Source organism: Pyrgilauda ruficollis, unplaced genomic scaffold, assembly GCF_017590135.1.
Source record: "Pyrgilauda ruficollis isolate IOZ18807 unplaced genomic scaffold, ASM1759013v1 scaffold8, whole genome shotgun sequence".
In the NCBI taxonomy this organism is placed as follows: domain Eukaryota; kingdom Metazoa; phylum Chordata; class Aves; order Passeriformes; family Passeridae; genus Pyrgilauda; species Pyrgilauda ruficollis.
Window position 1 is genome coordinate 1839309 of NW_024529932.1, and position 25023 is coordinate 1864331.

General features: G+C 36.0%; 1 protein-coding gene across 11 annotated transcripts in view; it reads left to right on the forward strand.

The window, feature by feature from the left end:
- N4BP2L2 (NEDD4 binding protein 2 like 2) overlaps positions 1–25023 on the forward strand; it is a 41534-nt gene that overhangs the window by 1691 nt on the left and 14820 nt on the right. For 5 of the 11 annotated variants that reach the window (XR_005956823.1, XM_041487325.1, XM_041487324.1 and 2 more), the window contains exons 3-7: positions 892–2324; positions 9574–9698; positions 10084–10172; positions 10521–10597; positions 13854–13997. Coding sequence is in view for 7 of the 11 variants with exons in the window: in XM_041487325.1 (XP_041343259.1) it covers positions 892–2324; positions 9574–9698; positions 10084–10172; positions 10521–10597; positions 13854–13997 (1868 nt within the window). In the remaining 4 variants the exon portion in view is untranslated. Of the gene's footprint in view, positions 1–891; positions 2325–9573; positions 9699–10083; positions 10173–10520; positions 10598–13853; positions 14145–15422; positions 15479–16355; positions 16421–19500; positions 21609–25023 lie in introns of those variants that run through there. The other 6 variants (XR_005956824.1, XR_005956825.1, XM_041487332.1 and 3 more) reach the window with 6 other exon arrangements.

Consider the following 25023-nt stretch of genomic DNA (forward strand, 5'->3'; position numbering starts at 1 on the left):
AAGAGTTTGCTCTTTATTGCATACTGTGTAGACTCAAAATCCAAGAAATTCAGACTAATAGATGGATAATGACATGTCACAGTGGTTAGTGCCATCTTGCTTTGTAATAGCTTCTCTCCGAACCTGTCTAGAACTACTGGTTTAGTTCTTAGAACGTAATCTATTTGGGACAGGGATTTTTTTTTTTGTGTGTGTGTGTGTGTTTAATTTTAGAAAACATACAAGCAAGTGATCTTGGTCCCTAACAAAAGTTTGTAGTAGTTCCAAAACCAGAACCATAATAACAGGTTGCAGCTTTGATTGTAAGTCTTTCTTGACTAGTTCTAAATTACAAATGCACCCAGCACCTGATGGATTGGTGTTAAATGAGTTAATTGAGTTTGGTTCATGTCACAGAAAACAATCCTCATGGTTGAAGTATCTACATTTTTGTTGGTCTTATTAGTAGTGATGTCAGGCATCAGTCTGTGCATTGGAAATTGGCATATGCTTATCTTTAAAAGAGATTTCAAACACTTGGCAAAATAACAGCTAGTAGAGAGCTGTAGTAACATAGGTCAGAGATTGTTGTTGTAATTAATTTTTCAAATAGTCACATTTTAAAAGCATGGTTTGTAAATTATTTAAGGCATATCATAAAATGTGATTGCTTGACTGATACAGCACTAATGTTTTTTACTAGAGGTGAGCAATAAATAATGTAGCAGTCTAGCTTAAACCATACTTGCGGTAGGTGATCTCTGTTTTTCTTCTGGGTGAGTACATTCTAGTTGTGACCATGGACAGTGTGGTGTCATAGGCCTGAGTAACTTCAGCTTTTTTATACTTTATACTTTTATACTTTACTTTAAAAATATGCATGCTGATAATGTATTCATTCTTTTTTCTAAGATGCTTCATGCTGAAAATACAGTAAGGTTCTTGGAGTGTCAGGACGAAATCGGAATTGAGCCGTCTTCTAAAAGAATGAAGTCAACAGAAGGGGCTTGTGAGAAACTCCCTGATGATGATGATGATAACAAAGATACTCGGAAGAAAGTGGATGTTGAGAGAAAATCAAATGATTGGATACCTGCATGTGCCTTGGATAACCAAGGGCAATGTGAAATGCAGAAGCAAGAGAAAATTACAGGTGTCTTGGGATCCTTGAATGAAGTTCTCCCTGAAAATAATCCAGTGCTTAGTCAGCCAGTTGATTTAGAAACTGTGCAGAATATAAATCCTCCTTTTACATCAATTAATTACTCTAAAGTTGAAGAACAGAAGGACCCTTTTATTACAAATAATGCTGGTGAAGATAGTATTGAAAAAAGCAGTGCATCATTCTCAGTAAATAGAAATCAATTAGATGAAGACTTTTTTACGAGCAAAGATTTTATAGGACCTATTTACAAGCCTGCCGAAAGTAACAAGCAGGACAGATCTGGCAGTTGTGATGAATGTAGGAACACTGGAGGAGATGAGAATGAATTATGTGAAAACAGATGTAAAAGAAAGGAGGCGAAGAAGATGCAGGCTGCTTCTGCCACTGTACCAGAAATAGATGATCAGCTGGATCAGTTCTATAAAGAAATTCACCAGCTGGAAAATGAAAATTTAGATACTAATGTTCAGGAAAAAGAAACTGAAATTTCTAAGGAAGAGCACTCTCCATTTAACTCTAGTCAGGGCTCTCAAGAAAATTATCAACCTGTACTTTTGGGCAGTCCACACCCATTTTATGAGAATGGACAGTCTTCTTTGGGGGAACAGAACAGTCAGAAAACAAACAATGAGCAGCAGTTAGTTGTGGAAACAGGTGTCTGGAAAACTGAAAATACTTTTAATGGCCAAGTAGATACATGGAACTGCTCAGTGCCTGAATTCAGACCTGCTTGGCAGACTAGAGCATCTTTCAAAAAACCTCAGGGACCTTTTTCTCCTAGATTCAGCCATCAATCCCATTTTCAGATATTTGATCCCCCACCACGAATCCCAAATGTTCCCCCTTCTCAGAATGGGGGATTTCTGTATGAAAGTTACCATGGAAATACTGATATCAACAGTCATGGTCCATTTCTTGATCAAAATACCAACTATTCTGGTCATACTGACATCCGTAGTGCTCAGGTCTTCAGGAATGGGAATAATGATCAGAATGGACTCCAAAGTAATGGTTTCTGTGAAACCAGAGAAGAGTGTTGGAATGATCCAAAAGCTGACAGTACAGAAGGAATGCACAACTTTTCTTCATTGCAGTTATCTGAAGAAAAATTCGGTTGTTCACAGAAATTGCTTCTAATCTTAAGAGGCCTACCAGGTTCAGGGAAATCCACACTTTCTCGGTAAGTGAAGACTTAATGCATGAAAAGTTCATTCAAGTAAAATTTTTAATGGATTTAAGTATATCTGTAAACACTAAGGAAACTTTTTAGTTTGTAAATTAGACTCTTAAAATGCAGTCATTTAAAGTTGTCATTTGTACTTAAGGAGTGCAAGTGGCTGTAAATATTAAAAATATTTACTTGGGGGTTTTGTCTCCCTCAGATTTTTGATGAACAGGTGCTCCTCTGTGTTAAATTTAAAATGTTGAGCATCCATTAAATTGCATAGTCTTTTATTCTGAAATTTTCATACTAGTTTGTGGTAGTCTGCTGCTTTTTCTTAATTCTTAAATTCTCTAATTTATAAAAAAAACCTCCCATCAAATCTAACTGTCAGTTTGACTGAACCAGAAGTCCTTTTTGATGCCCATGTAAAAATTTTCAAGGGCCATTAGAAGAATGCTGCTCTGAAAATACTTGGTTTTGGTGTATTGAAGAAACTGACCATTATCTCATTCCCTTTTTTCATAGTATGGTCTGTCAATTACTCTTCCTTATTTGTGAACAACACACAATAAAAGCATTATTTTTTCTTCCAAATATACTTGTTGAAGTCTGACAAAGTTAAAAACAGATAATACCTCCAACTTGGATTTTCCCTTTGTGTTTTTTTGGCCTATTTTAAAAAGCACAAAAAGTGGACAGAACACAGATGGTACCTATATTAAGTGAAGGTAAATTTCTCTTGTATATATAAAAAAAGAAGTTGCTGAATCAGTACTTGCTAATTGAGTTTCATCCAGAAACTGCATCACAGGATGTCGTCTGTAGTTATCATCTGTTGTATGTGAGGAGTCTGTGGAGTAGATACAGTCATCATGTTCTTATTTGTTTTTTGGGTTTTTTTTTAATATGAAGGAGTAACATTCTATTAGTGGATTTTTCCTGGTATTTAGGAGACAGTCATCTCCATATTACAACTACAAATCTCTAATAGGTATTTTTCTTACATGTTTCAGTAGTTTTTGCTATAATTTTTTATAGTTACTGATTGCTGTATTTTGCAAGCCTGCATTTTTGAAGTTGCATGTCCCCATTTGGTATTACTGCAATAATTGCTTTAATATGTGAAGGCAACTTAAAACATTTTGAAAATAACCCCGTGGAAAAAATGTTGCCTCATTCGGTTTAGAGATTGGACAATACTTAATATGAAGATACAAAATATATTTGTTTTCCATGTTTGTTATGCTAAATAGTCTCTAAATCTTTCTCCAAATATATGACTCATATTATCTGAAAAATTCTAAATATCTTCAGGTTTTTAAGAGCACATGTTTCTGCTTTTTCTCATCTTTCATTAGTGAGATCAGCTACTAATTTTGTTTAGCAGATGGGATAGTGGGCACTATGAGATCAAGGTTAAGAATAGTTACCAAAAGTGAGTGCAGAATTTGAACAGCATGGGGTTTGTTTTCTAGTGTATTCAATTACATGCAGTTTCATATGTTTAATGCTTGGTTGCAATTGTTAATTCCCATGAAATCATGGGTCTTGCTTACCTTGGGGAAAAAAAACATCCCAGAATTAATGGGTGCCGGTGGGGAAGATAACTTCATTATTAGTTAAGTCTTAATAAGCATGTTTTGAACTTGTTTTTCTATGTAACATCATAGAATTCTGTAGCGTAGCCTAGGACAGCAATAATGTTATATCTGATGCCATATTAGTACCCACAAGTATCTGCAGATACTTGCATTTTTGGCAGCTGCAGGCAAATCTTTACCATTTGTGCCAATAAAATAACTGTGAAGGAAAAGCAGAAAACTGGCATTGTCTGTGTGGATCAGCACTAGAGGGGAATGAGGTGTATCTTGCAAGTGGGTTTCCCAAGTGGGAAATGACAGCAGAGCCAGTAGGGAGACCTTGGAATCTCAAATTTTTATTTGTGTTTTGCTCTGAGTAAGGGTTTTTAAGTACAGACACTTTTATTCCTGCTCACCAACTTGACTTGTGTCTGTCTCAAATCTTCCACTGAAGTTTGTTCTTGGTTTTGACTCTTTCATTCCAGCTAAGCAGTTGGAATTATGGGCATGTTTTTTGGAAGAGAGTAGTGGATGTGAACTAGTTCATTGTTCTGCTTGGAAGAGGTCTTTCACCATCACTGGATTGGGTCAGGTGTCTTTGTCAGGCCTGAGCTTAAACACGCCACAGAGATTTCTGTGGTCTCATCAAACTTCTCTAGTGCAGTACAAACCACCTAAGTAAGGAAGCTGTTCCTAATCTCCAGACTGAAGTTCTCAAGCCATAATTTGCATGTCCTGTGTAATAACATGTATTGTTACATATGAATGTGTATGAATATGGCTCATCTTCTGTATAGCTTCCCTTCTGATAAGGGAGAGGTTTAGTCACTGTAATAGGTTGACACCAGACCTTTCACTGTCTCTGCTGCCAGACTAAACAAGCCCAGCTGCTGTTATAACCTCTCCTTGGATGTTGTATGCCTGTAGCCGTCTGTTCAGCGCTCCCATGTTTTTCAGCACGTCTTTTGAACTGGGAAGTCCCATACTGGATACAGTATTTCAGCATTGACCACACAAGAGCCCGATAAAGTGTGGGTGATACCTTCTCAGGTGATCTATGGGCCATGCTTCCTCTACTAAAGCCCAGGTTGTGATTTGCCCTGCCTTTGATGAGGGTACACCATTCACTCATCTCATTTGATCTTGGCTGTAATCCTCTGACTCTTTTCAACAGCTGCTCAGCCACTCACTTTCCTGCCTGTGCTGAGTCTTAGGTTTCATCAGTTGTATAACTTTACTCTTTCACTGTTGAGCTTCCTGGTGTTTTTCTTAGCCCAGTTCTCTGGTTTCTCTGTGGCCTTCTGGATGGAAGCCTCACTGTTCAGCTCAGTGTTGAGCATCACTGCTAATCTGGTGTCATCTGCAAGTTCTCTGCCTCATCATCCAGGTTTATGATGAAGGTACTGAAAAAGCGATCTTCCTATATCCTTTGTTGTTCTCTGCTTGTTACTGGCTGGGAGATGGTGTTGGAAACTTTGATAATTTCTGAGTATGCTGCATTCATCACTCAGTCCTCATTGACAAATGAACTTGTTTCATCAGAGTGTGTTCTGGTCAGTAAAGAATGGTTTGTGTGTTGCAAACCCCACACTGGCTCTTCTTGGTTATCTTAATTTTCTTAACATGTTTGGAAATAGATTCTGAGGATGCACTCCATTATTTCCAGGACAGAGCTTAGGTAATGTTGAGCAGTCATTAGTTCTTTGGGTCTTTGTCTTTACTTGCCTTAAATATGAGCATAACATCAGCCATTTCTGGCTCATTGGGCAGCTCCCCATATCTCATGGGTTTATTTCCGGTGTCCGTCTGATTTAGACAATCCTAGCTGCTGAGGTTCATACGAAATCTGTTTCTTAACTATCTATTTCCATTTTTGTTTTCTAGTTCATATCCAATCATGGCTTTTCGTCTGTGCTCACTAACTCCATATCCGCTTCTAAATACTAAGCTGATTTCTTCAGTTCCATCTCCATCCCATTTCTTCCCAGATTCATTTTCTCCCTGTTTCAGTCAGTGGTATTACCTCCCTCCCAGTTTCATTATACCAGTGTCTTCCCTCTGCTTCACTCTGCCTTGGCCCTGTTTCCTAGCTCTACTGCCAGTACCAAGTTGCTTGTTCCAGTGTTTATACTACGATGCTTCCTGTGTCCTCCTACTTCAGGCCAGTTTTGTTCCTTCTGTTGCCATTTGTGTGTTGGAAGAAATGTGTTCTTATAATGCAGTATTGGTCCTGAATTCCTGCCACTGCCAGATTGCTCTGTTCAGGACTGGGTTTGCTGTGAGAATCATGAGTTCTTTTCACTACTATTTGCTGTGCGCATGACATTTAAAGTTGTATACCTTGGGCAGGTTTACAAAAAGTTTTTGCAGGGCAAACACACACATGTACTTTGTCAGATTTCACTTCCTCAATCCAAAGCTTCTCAGACAAAAGCTCGGAATAACAAAATACTGTATAAATGCTTTGGTTTTTCCTTGGTTTTGAGCATTTAGTTAAAAAATGTTTGAAAGCAGTTTGGCCAGGCAGATACCCAGCAGTGATAGCTTTAGCCCAAGTAACCAAAGTCTGTTACAGTTAGATAATAATGTGATCTTACAGTCCTGGTAAAAGTTACAGGAAAAGAGACACTATTTTTAAAATATTTTGCTACTGAAGCTGGCAGCTGGCAGTTGCAATTTGCCTTTTCTCCATAAATATCTAAGCATTAATTTGAATAAAAGAGAGCTTAATGAAATTGAAAGAGCACATATTGGTGTCATTTAAGAAGTCTGTTTTTAGTTAAATCAAGTAATATATAAAGACAGTTGTCTTTCTCTGGGGCCATTTTTCCTCAGAGGAAAATCTGAAGGTAGGAGTTAAGAGTTAATCTTTATAGCTGAATGTAGAAGCAGTGGTGTGCTGTTGTTTCTAATTATGTATTTATTTAAACAGTGTTATAAACAGCACTTTTAGAGGAGTGTTTACACAGCTCAGTAATGCTGCATATTTTGAAACTATATTTAGTTATTGCCTACTTTTTTCCTCATCCACAATATGCTAGCTATTTTAAATAGGTGAATTATTAGATTGTGAGTTATCTTTTTTATTATAAAATCATTTATCAAAGTAGGCTAACCGGGATACATATTTAGGGAATGTTTTAAAAGGGTTTGTGTGTGTGCATGCATGCCCACATGCATTGGAAAACGTGTATTGGTTTGCTGAGTAGTTAATATTTTGGTTTCAACATGAGATTTTTGTATGTCAGGATAATAGCTTCTATTAGATCTGGTAGCATTTCTGGAAAAAGTAGGTGATCTGCTTTAATTTCAATGTCCTACTGTGTTCAAAGGTGCTGTTTGCTTGGAGGGAAGGTTTAGGGTGAAAAAGATGTATTACAGCAGTTGGATAATACACTACTCATTTCAAGCATGTGCACATACTGACTAACCTGGAATTTGACTGTCATTAGAAATACATTTATCTTCTTTTCTTTTTTCATCTCTTAAAAGTGGAATATAATCTGTGTGGGTTTAGGTAGTAGTGATCCTTTCTTTCTGTAGATATGCTTTTTGTTCTTTTTGTTCTCTAGTTCGTGGGCCTGGGATAAATTTTATTTCCAAACATGTGTTAGAGGTAAATGAACTATTCCATATGATGTCTACTTATAGTTTTCTACTTTGAATTTTAGAAGTTTAAATGCTAGGAATTCTCAAAGAGGTGATTGTCAGGCTTTTAAAATCTTATGTTTTATGATTTAATTTCACAATGTAGAAAGAAGTTCTAGTCATTATTGTAGTATTTGAAGTTTCAGTTCATAAACTCATGACTTTGTGATAGCATGTGTGTTGTGTATGGGGTAAGGGCTCTGTTACTCTGGCGTCTTTGGTAACTACTTTGCCTTCTCAAAATCTGTGGGTTTAGGATTACTGCAAATACAGTTTACTATATTAAATCTGTTGTTTCAGTTATACTGGTTCATTAATTGTGGTGTGTTCTGAACTTCAAGGAATACTAACAAAAAATTTCAAGAATACACCTGGTTGATGGGTTTGCAAGATTTCTGAACCCTTGTCACCATATTTCTTTATTGCTGCTAATGTTTGGAAGATACAACAGAAGAATTCAATTGAGTTATTCTCCAGAACATGAGCAAATAGAGTCAGTTCTTAGAAATAAAAATGAAAATCAATGTCTCACTAGGGCTGATTTGTCAGTTCATTTATTCCTGTATATACCTGATGCTCAGGCCCCTAGGAACTGTACAGGTGTGTCCATCTACTCAGCCAATAGAAGAACCCCAGATATTGTTTGCTATCTTTTTTTATTAAGGCAGATGGTTCTTTAGGATATGTGTATATACATTCAGCACACAAGGAGTGTGTGTGGAAGATGGATCTGGTTTTTCTTGCATTAATTGGCATGTAGCATACTGTAAATAACATAATTGAGCCATGTGTGAAATCACAGCCAAGTAACTTAATGAATATAAATTTGTTAAATATTTTATACAAGAGAGGAAGAGGGATAAAAAATTGCTGCTGTGTGTGGTGTATGATTTACTGGTACCATTTGATCTGTTTAGAACAAAAATAGATGATAAATCCTTCTGCACTATTCTGAACCAGTGTAATACACACCCTATTGAGAGATCTAGGCTCTAACAAAAGTAATAATCTATAATTTACATAAATATGAATTTATAATATTTATAATAAAACCAATTATTTATCAGTGTTCAAATAAAGTGGCTGAACTTTAAGTGTATCATGCTCTGCTTTCTCAAATAGCTTTGCTGTTTGTCCTGAAGCAACTGTAACAGGCCTGTTGTAGGTGACAGGTGGCAAAACACAGCAAATTCCTTGTGTAGGAATTACATTTAAGTGGCTCTTCCTGCAGGTATGTATGGGAAAGCTTGATAGCTTAGAACTAGCATATCTTTGTTCCCCAAAGTTATTTGGGATCTGGCCAATTCTTTTTTGTTCCTGCCACCTCAGCAGTAGTGCAGTCCCACATACTGCTAGTGCTGTTTGGCTTTTGTAGCCTGTGGGTATGTTGCCTGCTTCTGAGCTGGAATAATTGCCTAAATTTCCGTAGATATCTGAGTGTTGCAGTGGACTCTACATGCTCTGTGGCACTAACTGGCTTTTTCTGTTTTCAGATTTAAATATGCCATAGAATTAAAAAGAGACAAGGAGTCTCTTAAAGTCCAGTCTACACCTGTTCTGTAGGCTGGACTTTAAACAGAATTGTACTGCTGTCTCAGTTATATAAGGTTTTCCTTTAAACACTAATTTCCAAGGACTTTCTGAAACTACATTTACATTTGACAGAACGGGGAGTTCTCATGATCAGATTGCTTTCTAGACATATTTCCAAGTGAGGATTGAGATGGAAAATGTTAGCAAATATATTGAATTCTTATGAGGTACTTACTGTAGTATAACTTTAAAATTAGATGGATACAAACATCTCTTGGGAGTGGAGAAGAAGCAACAAATACAGAAATAGTAGAGAAAGAAAATATTGCTTTGATTTGGATTAGAATTATTGGTAATATATATAGGTGTACTTTTTATAAATCTGTCTGAAGTTTGCAAGAAGTTCAGAAATAGGTCACAGTTCAATTTATTTTAGTTGTATTTTTTAAATGTGTTTATCTAAAAATTAGAAGTGAATATGTTTCTGTGTTTTCCTTTAACAGTGTTCTGCTTGGTCAGAGTTGTGATGGTGTTGTGCTCAGCACCGATGATTATTTTCATCAGCAGTATGGATACACCTATAATGCTGCTCAGCTTGGTGACGCCCATGAGTGGAACCGGAAGAGAGGTTGGAATGAATAAAAGGCATCCTATTATAGAGGAAATAGAAGTGTAGCATAACATGTATGAGTATTAAGAGTATGAAAATGAGTATATGTATTTTAGCAAAGCATATATAGAAGTGTTTCAAGTGGTTTTTATACTTTAATTCATGTGTGATGTATGCATTAAATTTTGAACTTCTACAAGGTTCAGAGTTAAAAATGGATAACCTTGTTTCTTTTGGCATCAGGTTCTTGTTTCTACTTCTTTTCATTCCTGCCTGTACCTTTTATTCTTACTCTCAGAACAGAGTGTTTCAGTTAGAGTAGATTAGTGAAAGAAAATCTGAGGCAGATTTTTTTTGTTTGAGTTATATGTGGTTTATTAACTTGCACAATTTTTCATTTCAGCAAAGCAAGCAATGGAGCAGGGAAAATCTCCAGTTATAATAGACAACACTAATACTCAAGCCTGGGAAATGAAGCCTTATGTGGAAGTGGTAGGTTTTCTTGCGTGATTGTCACCTGTAACAATTTTTCAGACTTACCCTTGTTGCATGGGATAAGTTGATATGTTTTGTCCAGAAACATTTTTACTCAAGTTTTTAAAGAGAGAGACTGCTTATTGGTAATGATTAGTAACTGGTGTGACAATGGTTTAGATCAATTCAAGAACTGACTTGATTTAATTTGCTTATCCTGTAATGAAAGCTAAGACAGGCTGGGTGTAAGTGAAATTCAGCATAATACCACAGCAGAATATGCTGCTGCATTTGTTTATTATATTTGTCTTTTTAAGTTTTATGTGGTCATGATACATATCACACATATTTCTTTGCTTGCTGCAGGCTCTAGAAAAAGGATACAGAGTGGAATTCCGTGAGCCAGATACTTGGTGGAAGTTTGATCCTGAAGAGCTAGAAAAGTAAGATTTCTCTTACAGAAATCATTGTACTTCATAGGGATAGATAGGCAGATAAATATGAATGCATAAATATATATACAGTAAGTTATATTTTATTAAAAATATTTTCTCAAGTTCTTCACCAGTAATATGAAATGTATTTATTTAAATAGGCATTTTGAGGTATACCTTTACATGGAAGTTTTATGGATAAACAGGTATTCCAGCTCCATCTTGTTGGCCCAAAATGTCAATACTGAAATTTTATTGGACATGCGTAGATGTGACTTAGAGTACTGCTGAACATGGATCATTGAACTTCTGGGTTCTGAGAGTGCTTGGAAAGCTGTTTATTCTTCCTGGTTAATGTCCTTTTTGTCTCAGGTACACCTTCTTTAGGAATCTGTGAGGTATCAAACCAGCTCAAGGATATTTCTTTGTTTGAAAAGTAGTGTAATGTTTTCACAGTTGATGACAGAGTTCTCTCACTAATTTTTGTTTTATATACATCCAGCTGACTTTGCCTCTTAATTGTTTCAGCTTTGTAAAGTAGCCCCTACTGTGCATGGAATACATGTATTTATATATATGTATAATGCTTGCATTACTGACTCGGACTCTTTTGGGTTTATACATGTACTAAAGTTTTCACCTTTACTCACTTGTTTCTAGAGATGGAGTTCTCTCTCTGTAGAATGATAGTAAGTTTTTGTAGTTTGGCATGCAGCACAGCCAAGTTAGGAATCTTAGTAATCAGGCACTTAAGATTTCCATTACACAAAACAGACTAATTTTCCAGGAAAAGTCATGTTTCCAGATGGCCTTAACAAGCAACAGGATAAACTGTTGTGTTGTTACTGTTGAATTTTATTGTTCAATTATTAATTGTAGGAGTAAAGTTGATACCTTTCCCAGAGCAAACCCTTGAACTGTGAAGTGCTGTTACCAGTTTCTAGAAGATTCCTGGAAATATTTTAGCAGTTTTGGTTGCTTTAAATATTTAAAGAGAGGCCCATTGCCTGGAAACTTTATTTTTTTGGGAATTTAAGAAAGGTGGTGATGTAAGTTTTCAGTTTTTTCTTTAGTTACTTTGGGAGAGGGCTCCTCAGTTTTGTTTCTTCAGCAAGCTTGCTGAGGGTGAAGTGGTGAAGAGTAGTATGGAAGTGTTTATTAGTGGCAGAACTTTGATTTTATCAATAGGTTCTGTGTTCCTTCATGCAAAACAGTCTTCCTCCTCCTATCTGTTAGGAGCTTTTGTTGGTATGTCTGCTTTGGTTCAGATAGATGACTTTATGCTCTCTCAGCATAGCAAGCTGCCAAAGAATGAGTGAAGACATGCCTGAAGAGGAGATACCGGTATTAAATGACACTATGCAGCAAATTGATTTCCTTTTTTAAATCAGTTTCTACGCTTGATGCGATTTTGTTGCTGGTGATTTTGTTATCCTGCCTTATTCTGCAAGGAAGAGTACTTCATCTTTTATGAAGTGATTATGCACAAGTCCATTCAACTGTGGATGTGTGTGGACTTTATGTCCAGTACACTTGAGCTGTAATTTTTTTCTAGGAGTACTAAGATAGTAAAATATTAAATATTGATAGGAAAATATTGAATAACTTTCTGCTTCCAATATTTGGCATTAAAAGAATTGCTCTTCTCATTTTTTTGTCTGTCACGAATGTCAAGTGCTTTATAAAATCCACATATTTCTAGAGGGTTGACTTTTTTCTCTATCATTAACCTTTTTCATATTTGTGAATAAAATCAAAACTACTAAGACTCACCAAGTGATTAGTTCAACATGCAGCTGCTCCTGGGCTGCTTTAGCACAGCGTAGAACTTAAAAGCATTTAAACAATGAGCCACATGCGATGATCACTCTAGCTTCTGGTGTTGTCTCAGGGAAGAGTGTTTGTGAGGGAAATGCTCTGCTTAAGCATTTTCTTCACAGAAAGCAAGCTGCTAAAATACCCCTTTAAGGAGCCAATGTAATTTTGAATAGTTCTGAGATCACCAGTTCTGCTTCCATTCTGAATGTGAAATTAGTGTGCTACCTGCAGTGTGCTTTGAGCCCTTGTCAACTTGATACTAATTTCTTTGTTGTAGTAATACTCATAAAGTCCTGAGGGGACTGGGTGGTGAGAAATCAGTCTTCTAAAATATTTCTATATGGAATATTGTATTTCCTGTATAGCCTCTTTGTTCCCACTGTTGATTTCTCCTCTGTAGAACTGATCAAGTTGTTAAGGCCCATACCTCTTCTGGCCCTGGCAGAAAGCAAAGATGCAGAAATACATTCCCTGTTGGTTTGTTGTGGACATAATTTAGCTTGGACAAGGTTTCTTGACAATAAAAAGTATTGGGTTATGATAAATGCTTGTTTATGCTGTCCAAACCTTTTGTTTCTGTTTTATGTCTCTTCTTTCAGATTAATTTCTGTTACAGTTCTCTTAATTCTCTGACATTCAGTTTGTGCATGAGGCTTGTGGTTTTCTTCTGGCAGAGACTTTCTGGCAGAAATTCTCTGCTAACATGGATTTTAAGGTCCTATTCCATAAATACCGAGGAGATTATATATACTCTAATGTGATGTGCTCAGGTTCTTAATAGACCAAGTTCTCCCTGAGAGTAGCTGGTTACTGAGCACTGCAAGAGTAGGACAGCACTTTTGATACCTTTTCCCTTACATGAGTTTCACTACATTTCTGAATTGACAGCAAGTGTGAGTTACAACTAGTAGATTGAAGTGTTGTGAGTGTGTTGTTCTGGTTCAGAACTAAAGTCGCTTCTTATTCTGTAGAGACATTTCTTGATGAGAAAGTATTCTGTCATTAAGTCTTGAAACAGTGTAGTTGCATATTTTATGCTAGTTTGAACATTTCTTTCATGAGTAGTCTATGCTATACTCATCTCTACTCATGAGCTAGTATACCATGTAAAATCTGATTAATAAATAGTAAAATCTTTATAGGGTAATTCAGGTGCGTGGTTATGCTGAATAGCATCACATTTGTGTATGAAGAAGAATAACTGTGTTGTTTACTGTTACTCAATATATGCAGCTCTGAATTGTTAAAATAAACCCTAATGCAAGTTGAGTACCCTGAGAATGAGGATATAGTGTAATAAAAGCAAGAAGAAAAATTGAGAATTAGAGGGTTTTTTCTTAGAGACCGTAACATGCAACTTTACACATACATATATATATTTACTTACATATAACTGTATATAACTATAAACATACCAGATAATTTATTGAAATTTTTGGTTTTCTAGGAGGAATAAGCATGGAGTCACTCGTGAGAAGATTGCTCAGATGTTGGAACGATACGAATATCAAATATCCATCCCTATTGTCATGAATTCAGTGGTACCTCCCCACAAAAACACTCAAAGACCACCTCTGCAGAGAAGACATAGGTGGGGAGACAATACAGACTCATGGAGTTCTTTCAGTACTTCCAGTAGCCAGTAACACAGTGGCAGTCAGTAAAATAAGAATCTGTTATTTGCCCTTTTAAAACACATCATCACCTCTAATAAAGTAGTGATTTATTATGTTTTAAATAGGCCTATTTGAAGATCTATTTTCTTCTGGAGGATGTTCTTTTTAATGGACTTGCATGTAAATAAAATTGTACATTTAATGGTTTTTAAAGCTATTAAAGTTGTAAGACCTTGGATTTTAGTCAAATATTTAATATAGTATGGCATATAGCAGAGTCTTTCTTCAGAAATCTAAGACAATGATGTTATATATTAGATAACTGTTGAGCAGTTTTTTTTAAAGAAGGGTTCATATTAAGGATCTTTTAAAAGAGAAGTAAAGCTCAAAAAGAAGAGTTTATTTACGTAATAATAAATTTTAACTATAGTTATTCAGTCTTCTTACCTTTTTTGAGTTTTTTCTTGAAAGCAGTTATGTTCTGGCTTGTCCTTTAGTTCTATTTGGGATGTATTGCTAATTGGCAAAATTTTGGCATGTGTTTTTTGATCTCAGTTAGGAGGTTTAATTTTTTTGTTTTCTTGGTTTTTTGGGGTTTTTTCCTTTTTTTTTGGTCTCAGAAGTTCATGTGCAGCTGAAGCAACATTCTGCCAGTACAGTATTCACCAGTATAAACTGTGCAACCTGAATTATTTTTTTATTTGTTCTCATCAGTAATATATAAACTATGATGATACTGGCACCACCAACTTGTTTTGTGCTGATTGAAAAAAACCCCTAAATTTTATGACTAAACCACTTAAACTTCACAGCTGTGTCTTTCTAGGTCAGTTTCTTTCATTTGTGATAAAAATGAAGTTTTAAAGAATTAGGCTGTCAATTCCCAGTCCACAGTTATGATGAATCAATTCAATATAAATAGTGGATATAGTTCTGTAAAACCATCTTGCATTCCTAATTTTGGCATAGCCAACGTCATCTGTTTAGCATGTAACGAAGAATGAGCCAGCATGGAGACTGACTAATTTACTGCTCTTTTTCTCTTAAAAATATTATGAATTTGTAAGTGTTCACTTTGCCTTTTTTCTAACAGCTTGCTGTATTAATAAAATATATTTGTTATTGTTGAAGTAGTTCAGTGCAACAGTTTCTGTTTTCAGGCTTTCAGGATTTTATACAGATGAGCATTATTACTAACCTGCTAGCTGAAATAACCTAACTACTCTTAACTTACTTATACACTGAATGACCAAACGTTGACTAGGAAATTTTGTCAAGAATATGAGTATGTAGCAAAAAGAATTTAGATGGTTATGTACTACTCATTTTGTGTCACAGTATCAGAATTTTGAAAATTGCAAAACCAACATAATTTTAATTGTAGACAATTTTTTTGATAGGCCCTAAAAATTACTTCATCAATAAAGTCTGAGTACCATGAGAGCTGAAAATCCAGGTATATAATGAAGTATGTTTTTGTAGTTTTCTACACCTGTTGTGCAAATTCATGTTTTAATTGTTTGAAACAGAATTTAAAATGTTTCACTAGCGCATGCATTGTTAATACATTGAATGATGTGTACGTGCAGAAAAGAGACTCCCTAACTATATTCATTATCTTCCTTCATTGTCTGTTACTCATATCGAGTATTTACTGTATTTTAGTTTTCATTGTTATCTTTCCGTGTCTCAAAAGAATCATGGATATCATTGTAAATGCTCAGCAATACTTCAATTATGCCAAAGTTTTTATATTTAAACATGAAAGGACATTTCAAGTGTGGGGAAGATAAAAAGGTTTTAGACTTATTTACTCTATTTTACTGTAAGCTATAACACGATAAAATTTATTGAGGCTTATGTCATATTCACACAGTGCTAAGGCATGGCAAAAAAGAGCTGATTATTGAAGATTGAAATGGGATTGTTTAGCAGTATTTCTTTTAATAGGTACTAATTTGTACTGTTCTAAGATGGTGCAGCTTTTCTTGTGATACCTTTTTAATTATTGGTGCATGGGAGTGTTTTTGCTGTGCTAAGCATGCTGATCAATTGGCATACAGTTTGAAAAGGACACTTAGGAAAGGGAAGCTTTGCAATTTTTGTATCAAACATTTGTAAATTGCTTCATCTGTACAGCTGTATTCTAAGGTAAGTACAGTGACATGGTAGGTGAAAACCCACTGGAATTACTGTCAGTGTAACACTTCTCTGTTTCTTAGTGTAATATTTTATGAGGATATGACAGTCATGGATCATGGACAGACATATATCTCAGAAACTGATTTTACAATATACTATTTATAGTTAAATATGTGAAATACATGTTACAGGTACTGAATTTCTCATGGCCTCAAAACCAATGAAAACTGGTATTTGGTCAAAATGTGCAAGAAAGGTAAGAACTTGCTCCTTAGCTAGACAGGGGATCTGAAAATTCTTACTGTCTGTACTTTCTGTACAGTACTTCTGTTGATGATGATAATGTAACTAGAATGAAAGTTTCCCATTGTCCACTTTTAAAATAAATTTCTAGTTCATCATAGTTCATGAAATAATAATGTCAAGTTGGGTTTTTTTAAAAATTTAACTAATGCGTAGAGCCATAATATTACAAATAAAAGTCCTAAGTTTCTCCTGCATACTTGAAACTAGTGGGATGTTTAGTAAGTAAATTTAAGACTTAACTTTTCATTTAAATTTCATGCTTACAAAATTAATTTGTAGAATATACATAAATTGGTTCATTCTCAAGGCATCAGTATAGCAGACCACTTAGTATCAGCTGTATAGGAAAGAGTGGTTCTAGTTTTACTGCTTCATCTAAGCTGCTGTTTCTCTAAGCTGCTGTTTCCTGGTTTTTTGGTTTACGTCCTGAATTACCAAAAGTTTTCATCAGCATTCTTTGGGTGATTTAGTTTTCCTATTTTAATTTTGTATAGATAAGAAAAAATTTACCACCCTGAGACCAAACCCTAAAAAACCTGTGTGCTGGTTTTGAGTGGGATAAAGTTAGTTTTCTTCAGAATAGCTGGTCTGGGACTGTGTTTTAGATTTGCCCTGGAAACGGTATTGATAACACAGGGGTGTTTTTGTTACTGCTGAGCAGTGCTTACACAGCATCAAGGCCTTTCTGCTCCTCACAGAGAGTTGGGAGGGGACAAAGCTGGGGCAGCTGACCCCAGCTGACCAAAGGGAGATGCCAGACCTTATGGCATCTCAGCCACTATATAAAGCTGGACGAAGAAGGAGTGAGGGGGTTGAGAATGGTGGTGGTTGTGTTATGAAGTAACAGTTCATGTGATGGAGCCTGGCTTTCCTGCGAGATGGCTGAACACCTGCCTTCCTGTGGGAAGTGGTGAATGAATTCCTTCTTTTGTTTTGCTTGCATGTGCAGCTCTTGCTTTACCTGTTAAACTGTCTTTATCTCAAACCATGAGTTTTCTCACTTTTACCCTTCTGTTCCTCTTCTTCATTCCACCAGGAGAGAGTTGTATGTGAGGGGCTGTGTGGGAATGAGGTGACAGCTGGGGATAAGCCATTACAACTTGGTGTAGCACTGCTAATTTTTTTAAGATGTGATGTTAAATGGTTTCCTGTGAGAAATCCTGTCTTCTGTTCTTGCAGTCATACCCTCTTGAGGTTAATTTTAATCTATTTTGCCATGATGCATAATTCTTTAAGCTTTTTGTGTTTAAGAAGAAGGCCAAGATTTCATCTGTCTATTGAAACCTTTTGCAGAGATGGTTGTTTCTCTGCTAATAAATCACTGAAAGCAAGGCTTTCTCTAGCTGAGATAGGACCCATAAAATTTATATTTGTTTGGTTTGTCTTTCCTGTTGTAATTTAGGCTGCTGGTATTTTCTTCTTTTAGCTGAACAGTAAGTTTCATTCTCAGTGAATTGGAAGAATTCTCACATTCATGTGTAACATGTAGTTTTAACTGCTGCAATCACATTCTTTGGAAGAAATGTTCTTGCTCAGTGCTAGTAAATCATGGAGATGAGGTGACTAGGTATATGTTGAGACTTCAAAAGAGCAGACTCATGTATTACAATTCCCTGTAAAAAGCATTAAAAAGACAGTGTTGAAATTAAATTGAAAGTAAGCCCTCGCTTTAAGTGATCAGATGTTTCATGTGGATCAGATGTAGAAATATTTCCCTTCAGGATTTCTAGATTGATGCTTGTCTCATTTTAGTGTTTATGTTCTCGTCCTTTTGAAGTAAAAGCAACAGCAGAGAATAAAGCTCTCTATTAATATCCTAGGTGAAAATCTTGTATATCAAATTTCTTGTGTTTTTTTTTTTTCTTTTTATAGGCTAATGGGTTGAAATTAGCTTCAAATCTGCTTATTTTGAGTTCACAGAAAAATGTGTGAAAATATAATTTGTCTTATTTTGAAAAAAAAGTAACAGTTTGTCAAGGTCTGATCATCTGAAATTTGTCTTAATTTATTGCTGTAGTAATGGAGGTTTTTGGTTGAGGTATACTGTCAGTGTAATTCTAGATCAAGGATAAAAAGCAGTGAATTATTTTGTCTGGAATTGGTCTTTGCAGTTTGCTTTTAGCTGATAGTGCTGCCACTTCGTTTCTCTGGTAGGCAGGCAGTCCTTGACCATGATATGTGTACCTTACTGATTTATAGTGTTCTTGTAACAATATCATGTTGTGCCAAGCCAAAATATGTCCATGAAAAACTAAAACAAACAAAAAATCAGTTGTACTTGCAGTCTTTTTAATGATGTTAAATTTTTTGGTTTGTTTTGTTAGTCCAGTCTAAACTACTGATTTTAAAAAGGCTGAATTCTATCGGTCATGTTGTTTAACCTCTTTCTAAATTGCTAACAGACTAAGAAGTGCTGCTTTAGCTTACTGAGTAAACATTTGCTTATTTCTAAGGAATGTATTGTATCATGTACAAATCAGTCTTAGTCATCGACCCATAATCCTGTGGCTGTTACATTATTCATGATACTTTTAATAATTTTTTTTCTCTGTTTATTAACCCTAGGTGTGGGTAGCCTGCATTATAGGTTATAATAGTCTGTGAGAAGTTACTGAACAGCTTATCCCACATCTTGCTCTTAAGCATTAATAGTTTCTGAAGGCGCATGAACCTGGCTTAGGAGTGGATGGACTGTATTACTTTCCCCCATTTAGCATATTTCCTGATTGCCTATAAGATGGATACAGTGCTTTACAGGCACTTTGACAACAAAAGTATAGACATGGTATGGTCTGCCTGAAGCAGGTCAGGTCTGTATGTCTGAGCTGCATTTGTGGCTCTTTGCAGCCATTTGCTACATGTGCCAAATACTTGATGAATATTTAGCATTTTTTCTTCACTTTATGGAGACTGTGCTTATGGCAGTGCAGCAAAAATTCATTATATAGGATTATAAATTGAATTCTTTGTATATAATACATGGATGGCAGAGCATTGTGTTTCGTTCTGTTACTGCTTTGTTCCTGCAGTCTAAACTTGTTCGTGATTCTAATAATTACTTAGGTGCCTTTCTTGGTCCTGGGTCTAGGTCCTCTTAGATGAGAAGCAACAGGTGAAGGTTGCAACATGGGAAATTTGTATTGGATAGTGGCTTGTGTAGTCTCATCCTTGGAATATTCAAAACTTACATGGGTAGGGCACTGAGCAGTGAGCTCCTGATATTGCTTTGAACAGAGGTTGGACCATATGATCTCCAGAGGCCCTTTCTGACAGAAATTATTTGGTTATAAGTGATGGAAGGAGAGCAGTGTCCAGAATATCAGAAGAGTTACCCTTTACCTATCAGAGCAGAGTTTTAAATCACTAATGAAAGTGCTGCCTGGTCTCAAGGTATTGGATGCTGGCTGTGATGCTGGTCTTGTTCTCAGGTGGATGCTAAGTTTCTGGCTTTAACTAGCAGCAAAACTGGCTGTACCCTTTATTCTGGTTATGTTGTTTTATAGCCGTGTTGGCAGAGTTGCTCACAGGTTCCTGACAACACCTTTAGCTGCTCCCCTTTTCTCTCCCTCAGTGTCCATTTGTTAGCTGTTTTGTCTTTCCAGAACTAGAAAATAATAGTATATATTAGTGCTTCTCTAAGGTAATTTTTTATTTTCTGTCCAAAGACAAATTTCTGTTGATGCTCACTAAATTGCAGAATTGAAAGACAGTTTTCTGCACCTATTCATCCCCAACACTCTAGGAGTAATAGAGGGCTGTTTTTAAAAAATGAATCATCCTTAAGGGGGTAATCATCATGTCTTTTCTATATCTCTAGCCCTTTGGTAAAAGATATTTGAAAAGGAAAATGAGTGAATACCAAAGTGTAGTATGCAGAAATAGTAAGATGTAGATGCTAGCATGACGAAGTATGGAGATTTGTTGGAAAAGGTGTAATAATGTCCACGGAATGTGCAGTTTAACTGGCTGCTCTGTTGTTTTTCAGGATTTCATAGAGCATTTGAGATGCACAGAATGAGTGCAACAAGCGTAACATGTTCTGAATAGCAACATTATCTGCGGTTACCAGTATTTGAATTTTAATGTTGCTATAATCTAGGTTAGAGGCAGGTTACTTAATATTTGCTGATACTGTTTTCTTCTACTGTTTTCCTGTTGTAACTTCTCCCCCCCCCCTTTTATTTATTCTTTAACTGTTTTTTTCTCATCTGAGTCCTGTGTGTTTGTTAGTGCAGTTGTCTTCATAACTCTGGATCCATCTCCTCTTTCCCTTCCCTTCTTTATAAACTTGTGTGGACAGCTACACCTTATTCTCTAATTTTTTTTAATGCCTCCAGTCCCATGCTGATTTAAAAGCTGAGCATATAGTACCCCACCCCCTAAGCTGTCTATTTGAATTTTTTTCTTGTTCTGTTAAAAGTAATATTTTGTGTTATACAGTATGTTTGTCTTCATACTTTTTTTCCTCCTTAAGTTTCCAGTGTCTTCTTGTGTTTATAAAACTCATGCTTTTGTTCCAGAATTACAGTCTGTGCTTTGGTGGGTAGTTAGGTTTTTGCTAAAATTTTGCTAATTGAAGTTATTTTAAATACAGCTAAAATCTGTCATCTTTCACTGAAAGTTCCTAACAGGGAATAATTTATTACTTATCTCTTATTTCCAAATATTTAAGTCTGCTCTCATTATGCCCCTGTTCCTTCCTTAGTCTCTCACCCATATTTTCCTTCATCTTGATTCTGCTTGTGTTTCCTCTCAAATTTCATTTTACATTTGTTTTTGGTATGAATGTACATTGGTAAGAAAGGTCAACACTTCCCCCTGTAAATCTCATTTTTACTTTTAAAACCCTTTTGTTGTACTTGCTTATCTTAACATCCTGTTACAATGTCTGTGCTAGGATGATGTATTACAGTATGTGGGTAGTTTTATTTTCTGGTTAAAATATTTATTTATTTATTTGAACAGTAACTTAAGAGTGCATGACAAGATGATTGGTACTGTATTTGCAGTGCATAACATTGGCATTGGTGCCCATCATGTTCCCTTCAAAGGACTAAATGTGGCCAGAACTTGAAACTGATTCTCTGAGCCTTCATGGAGGAAAGGCTGGTGAAACTGCAGGGTTCTTTCTCTGTATTGTAAGTACATCCCCTTAAGATGTAATTAGATCACTTGGATGTCTTGTTGTCCTTTTTTTTCACCTTAACCTGCTTTTTAACACCAAGTCATACTTAATAGTGCAGAAAAATTCAAATAAAAAAATGGCACCTCTTCTCCATCTCTTGGCATCCATCAGTTCATCTGTTTCTGGGGGAGTTGTTTTTGTTTCTCTTTGTCTCTCTTCTTCGAATTGTGTCAGGTGAGATATTTATGGCCTCTAGAAGAGGTTGAAACAGCTTGTTTTTGACTTGTTCAGAAAGTAGATGTTTCATAGTAGGCACAAGTATATTCAGTACATAAATATGTTTTAAACAGTATATTCAGGACTGATTTCTTTAATCTTGATCAACATAGTCTATGACTAAGGAGCCCAATTAGGACATTTAAATCATTAGTTATTCATGACTTTCATAAACCAGGCAGGACAAAGATCAGTAAAGTCATCCCACCTATGGAGTGAATGGACTGTCATTTGAAACTGAATTGCTGTTACCTCAGGAACATGGGAGTTTTGGTGGGTAGGTTGTTTGGGTTTTTAACCTTGGAAAACAAAGTGCTTGCACTTTGCCATGTATTTGGTTAAATGTACAGCTTCTAAAAGCATGCTTTTATCAGACCAGTTGTATGCTATTTTCTGTGTACTCTCTAGATCAAGTTCTTTTGTGTCTGGACTATAACAGGCAGCAGTCTGACTGATTGTTCATTGCACAGAACTGTATATACATCATTCCTGTATAAAGAGTGGACCACCTCTTTGAGCACTGTGATAGATGAGTTTATTTTATAAAGATACTTAAATCTCGCCACCAGAGGCAATGCTGTTGAGAGACAAAAGAACAATAAATACTGAGTTTCTTCAGGTTTAATTCAGTTAGTAGGATCTTTACTGATTTGGAGCAGAGAGAATTAATTTACAACACAAATTTGTAAGCATTTCTTACAAATCATTTGTGGTGAATTTTCGTGCTGTGAGGCAACCTGATGTGTTGCTACCGAAGGTACTCACATGTTCCCACCAACTGCTTCTTTGTCTTAGCTAGACACTTTCTTTCCTTCTTGCTTTGGAGAGTTAAATGAGCATAACAACAAAGTATGTACTTCTTTTCTTTTGATGCAGGGTCAAGGCAGGTGAACCCACCCACAAGGAGAGCGGTAGAGCCAGCAAAAGACCATAGTGGAAATACAAGGGCATCATCTGGAGCAAAGTAGGAAAGGGTGACAAAGACTGTTTCTTCAGCAGCAAAGTGCTAAGTTGAATACTGAGCTGTCTAATGGAATTTCAGCTTTCAGGAAACCCAAGTAATGCTGGCAAGTTTTGTGGTTTTTTCCAGGTGCTTGATCACCTGATAATATAACCCAGTTTTCCATTTGGTTTTGTGGAACTAGATCTTTATCACATAGCATTTCAGTGCTAAAGGCAAGATATGTAACAAAAAGGCTGGTACCTTGGCTTTATTTTATTTTTTTTTTGTTTTCCTTCATTCCAGAATTATAACTTCAATTTTTAGTTGTTTAAAATTAGAATCACAAGGAATTCAAGAATGTACTTGGACTTACCAGATGGGGAAAGTGAAGTGTATCCCAGTAAATGGCATCCTAGGCAAACTGCTCTGCTGTAATTTTTATGTTGAAAACACAGTCCAGAGACTTTGGAGATTAATGATGGCATACATTTCTGAAAGACCATGTACCTCATTTCTAGATGTCATTTCAAATTGGATTTTAAATTTATTTCCTTCTTGCCTGATGACTAGGAAACATTTCTTTACTGGTTGTCAAGCACTGGAACAGGCTGCCCAGGGAAATGGTGGAGTCACCATCCCTAGGGGTATTTAATAGACATGTAAATGTGGCGCCTGGAGACATGGTTTGGTGATGGAATTGGCAGTGCTGAGTTAATGGTTGGACTCAATGATCTCAGAGACTTTTTCCAACCTAAATGACTCTGTGATTCATTACAGCAGTGACTGCAGGCATTTTTCTATATCAAGCAGCCATCAGCTTAGATGCATGCTGGAGGTGAAGTCTGTACAGCTGCAAATAAGTCACTCTTTTGGTTTTGCCATTTTTCAGCAAAATGTGACTAATTGCTTTAGATTAATTAGTTAGTATGTTCTACTTCAGTGAAACTGCATTTGTTTCTCCAGTTGAAAGTGTTGTCTGAGCACTGACTCTCAATCAAGCTGGTCAGTGCTACTTTGAGCAGTAGGGTACAACCTTAAAGTCACATGTAACAGAGTTATGGTAAAAAGCTTTTAGTATTGTCTAAACAGTAGGCTGAGAAATTTAAGTGTGTTACAGAAGGGGAGTTCCTATTTCAACGAAGATACCATTATATTTTTTCAGGTCTTTTTATTACTAACCAGGTTTCTAAGTGCCTAATATGTAGCAAAATTTAAATACCAACTGAAATAGCACCTTTTTTCTTTTCTCTTTTGCATGTGTTATATGCCTTTAATAACAGCTCACTAGCAAATGTCTCTGTAAAGAGGAGGTCTGTCTCCATGCTGGTTCTTGCATTTTCTCAGTGGTTGTGTGCCATATGGTTTTACAGTAAGAGAAACTCTCAAAAGGCATGTAGGTGGACTAAAAGAGGAGGAACAAAGTTAATCTTATGAAAACTAGTAGATAATTAGCTTAATTGATTGCAAAAACTTTTAACATGATACGGGTCATACCCCAAGTAGGAAATTTTAGCTATGCCATCACAATGCATTAGAATATTTCCTTGGAGTAGTATTTTCTTAGAATCAATTGAAAAATAAAAGTTACCTGGAACCATGAAGTATAATGCATTTTATTACTCTACACTTAATAGTTCACTTAATCACTTTCCTTTTCGCTTTAATCCTTTCTTTAGGAAATTCAAACCTTTATAAAACTAATTTCCTTGAACTGTTATAAAACCTCCATATTTCCAAAGCACAGAAATTACATAGTTGTATTTATGATGAACTGTTGAATGCCACTATTCATGGTCATATCCAGGTGTGCTAAATCATCATCCTGGATCAACATTTGTATTTGTTATTATTTTGACATGCAACAATTTCAATGCAGTAATAGCTTTTCCCATTATTTGATGGATGTGGGTTTTTTTCTGTTCTTGCATTCTAAAGCGGATCCCATCCAGTGTGATTTTCTTTCCTGATTCAGAATTAATAGTAAGGAGACGGAGAAAGCGTGCAGACCTTCAAGATTTTTTTCTCATTTCTGCAATTCTGATTCAACATCCCAGCCTAAGAAAGTTTCTGTCAGCATTGTCCTGAAAGTGTTGTCAGATGTGTCAGGGGATAGACATAAGAAACATGCTTGCACCAGTATTAGGGGAGTTCATTTCCAGCAGCAGCAGTGCAAATTCACATCTGGGAGAAGTAAGTGATGAGCAAAGTT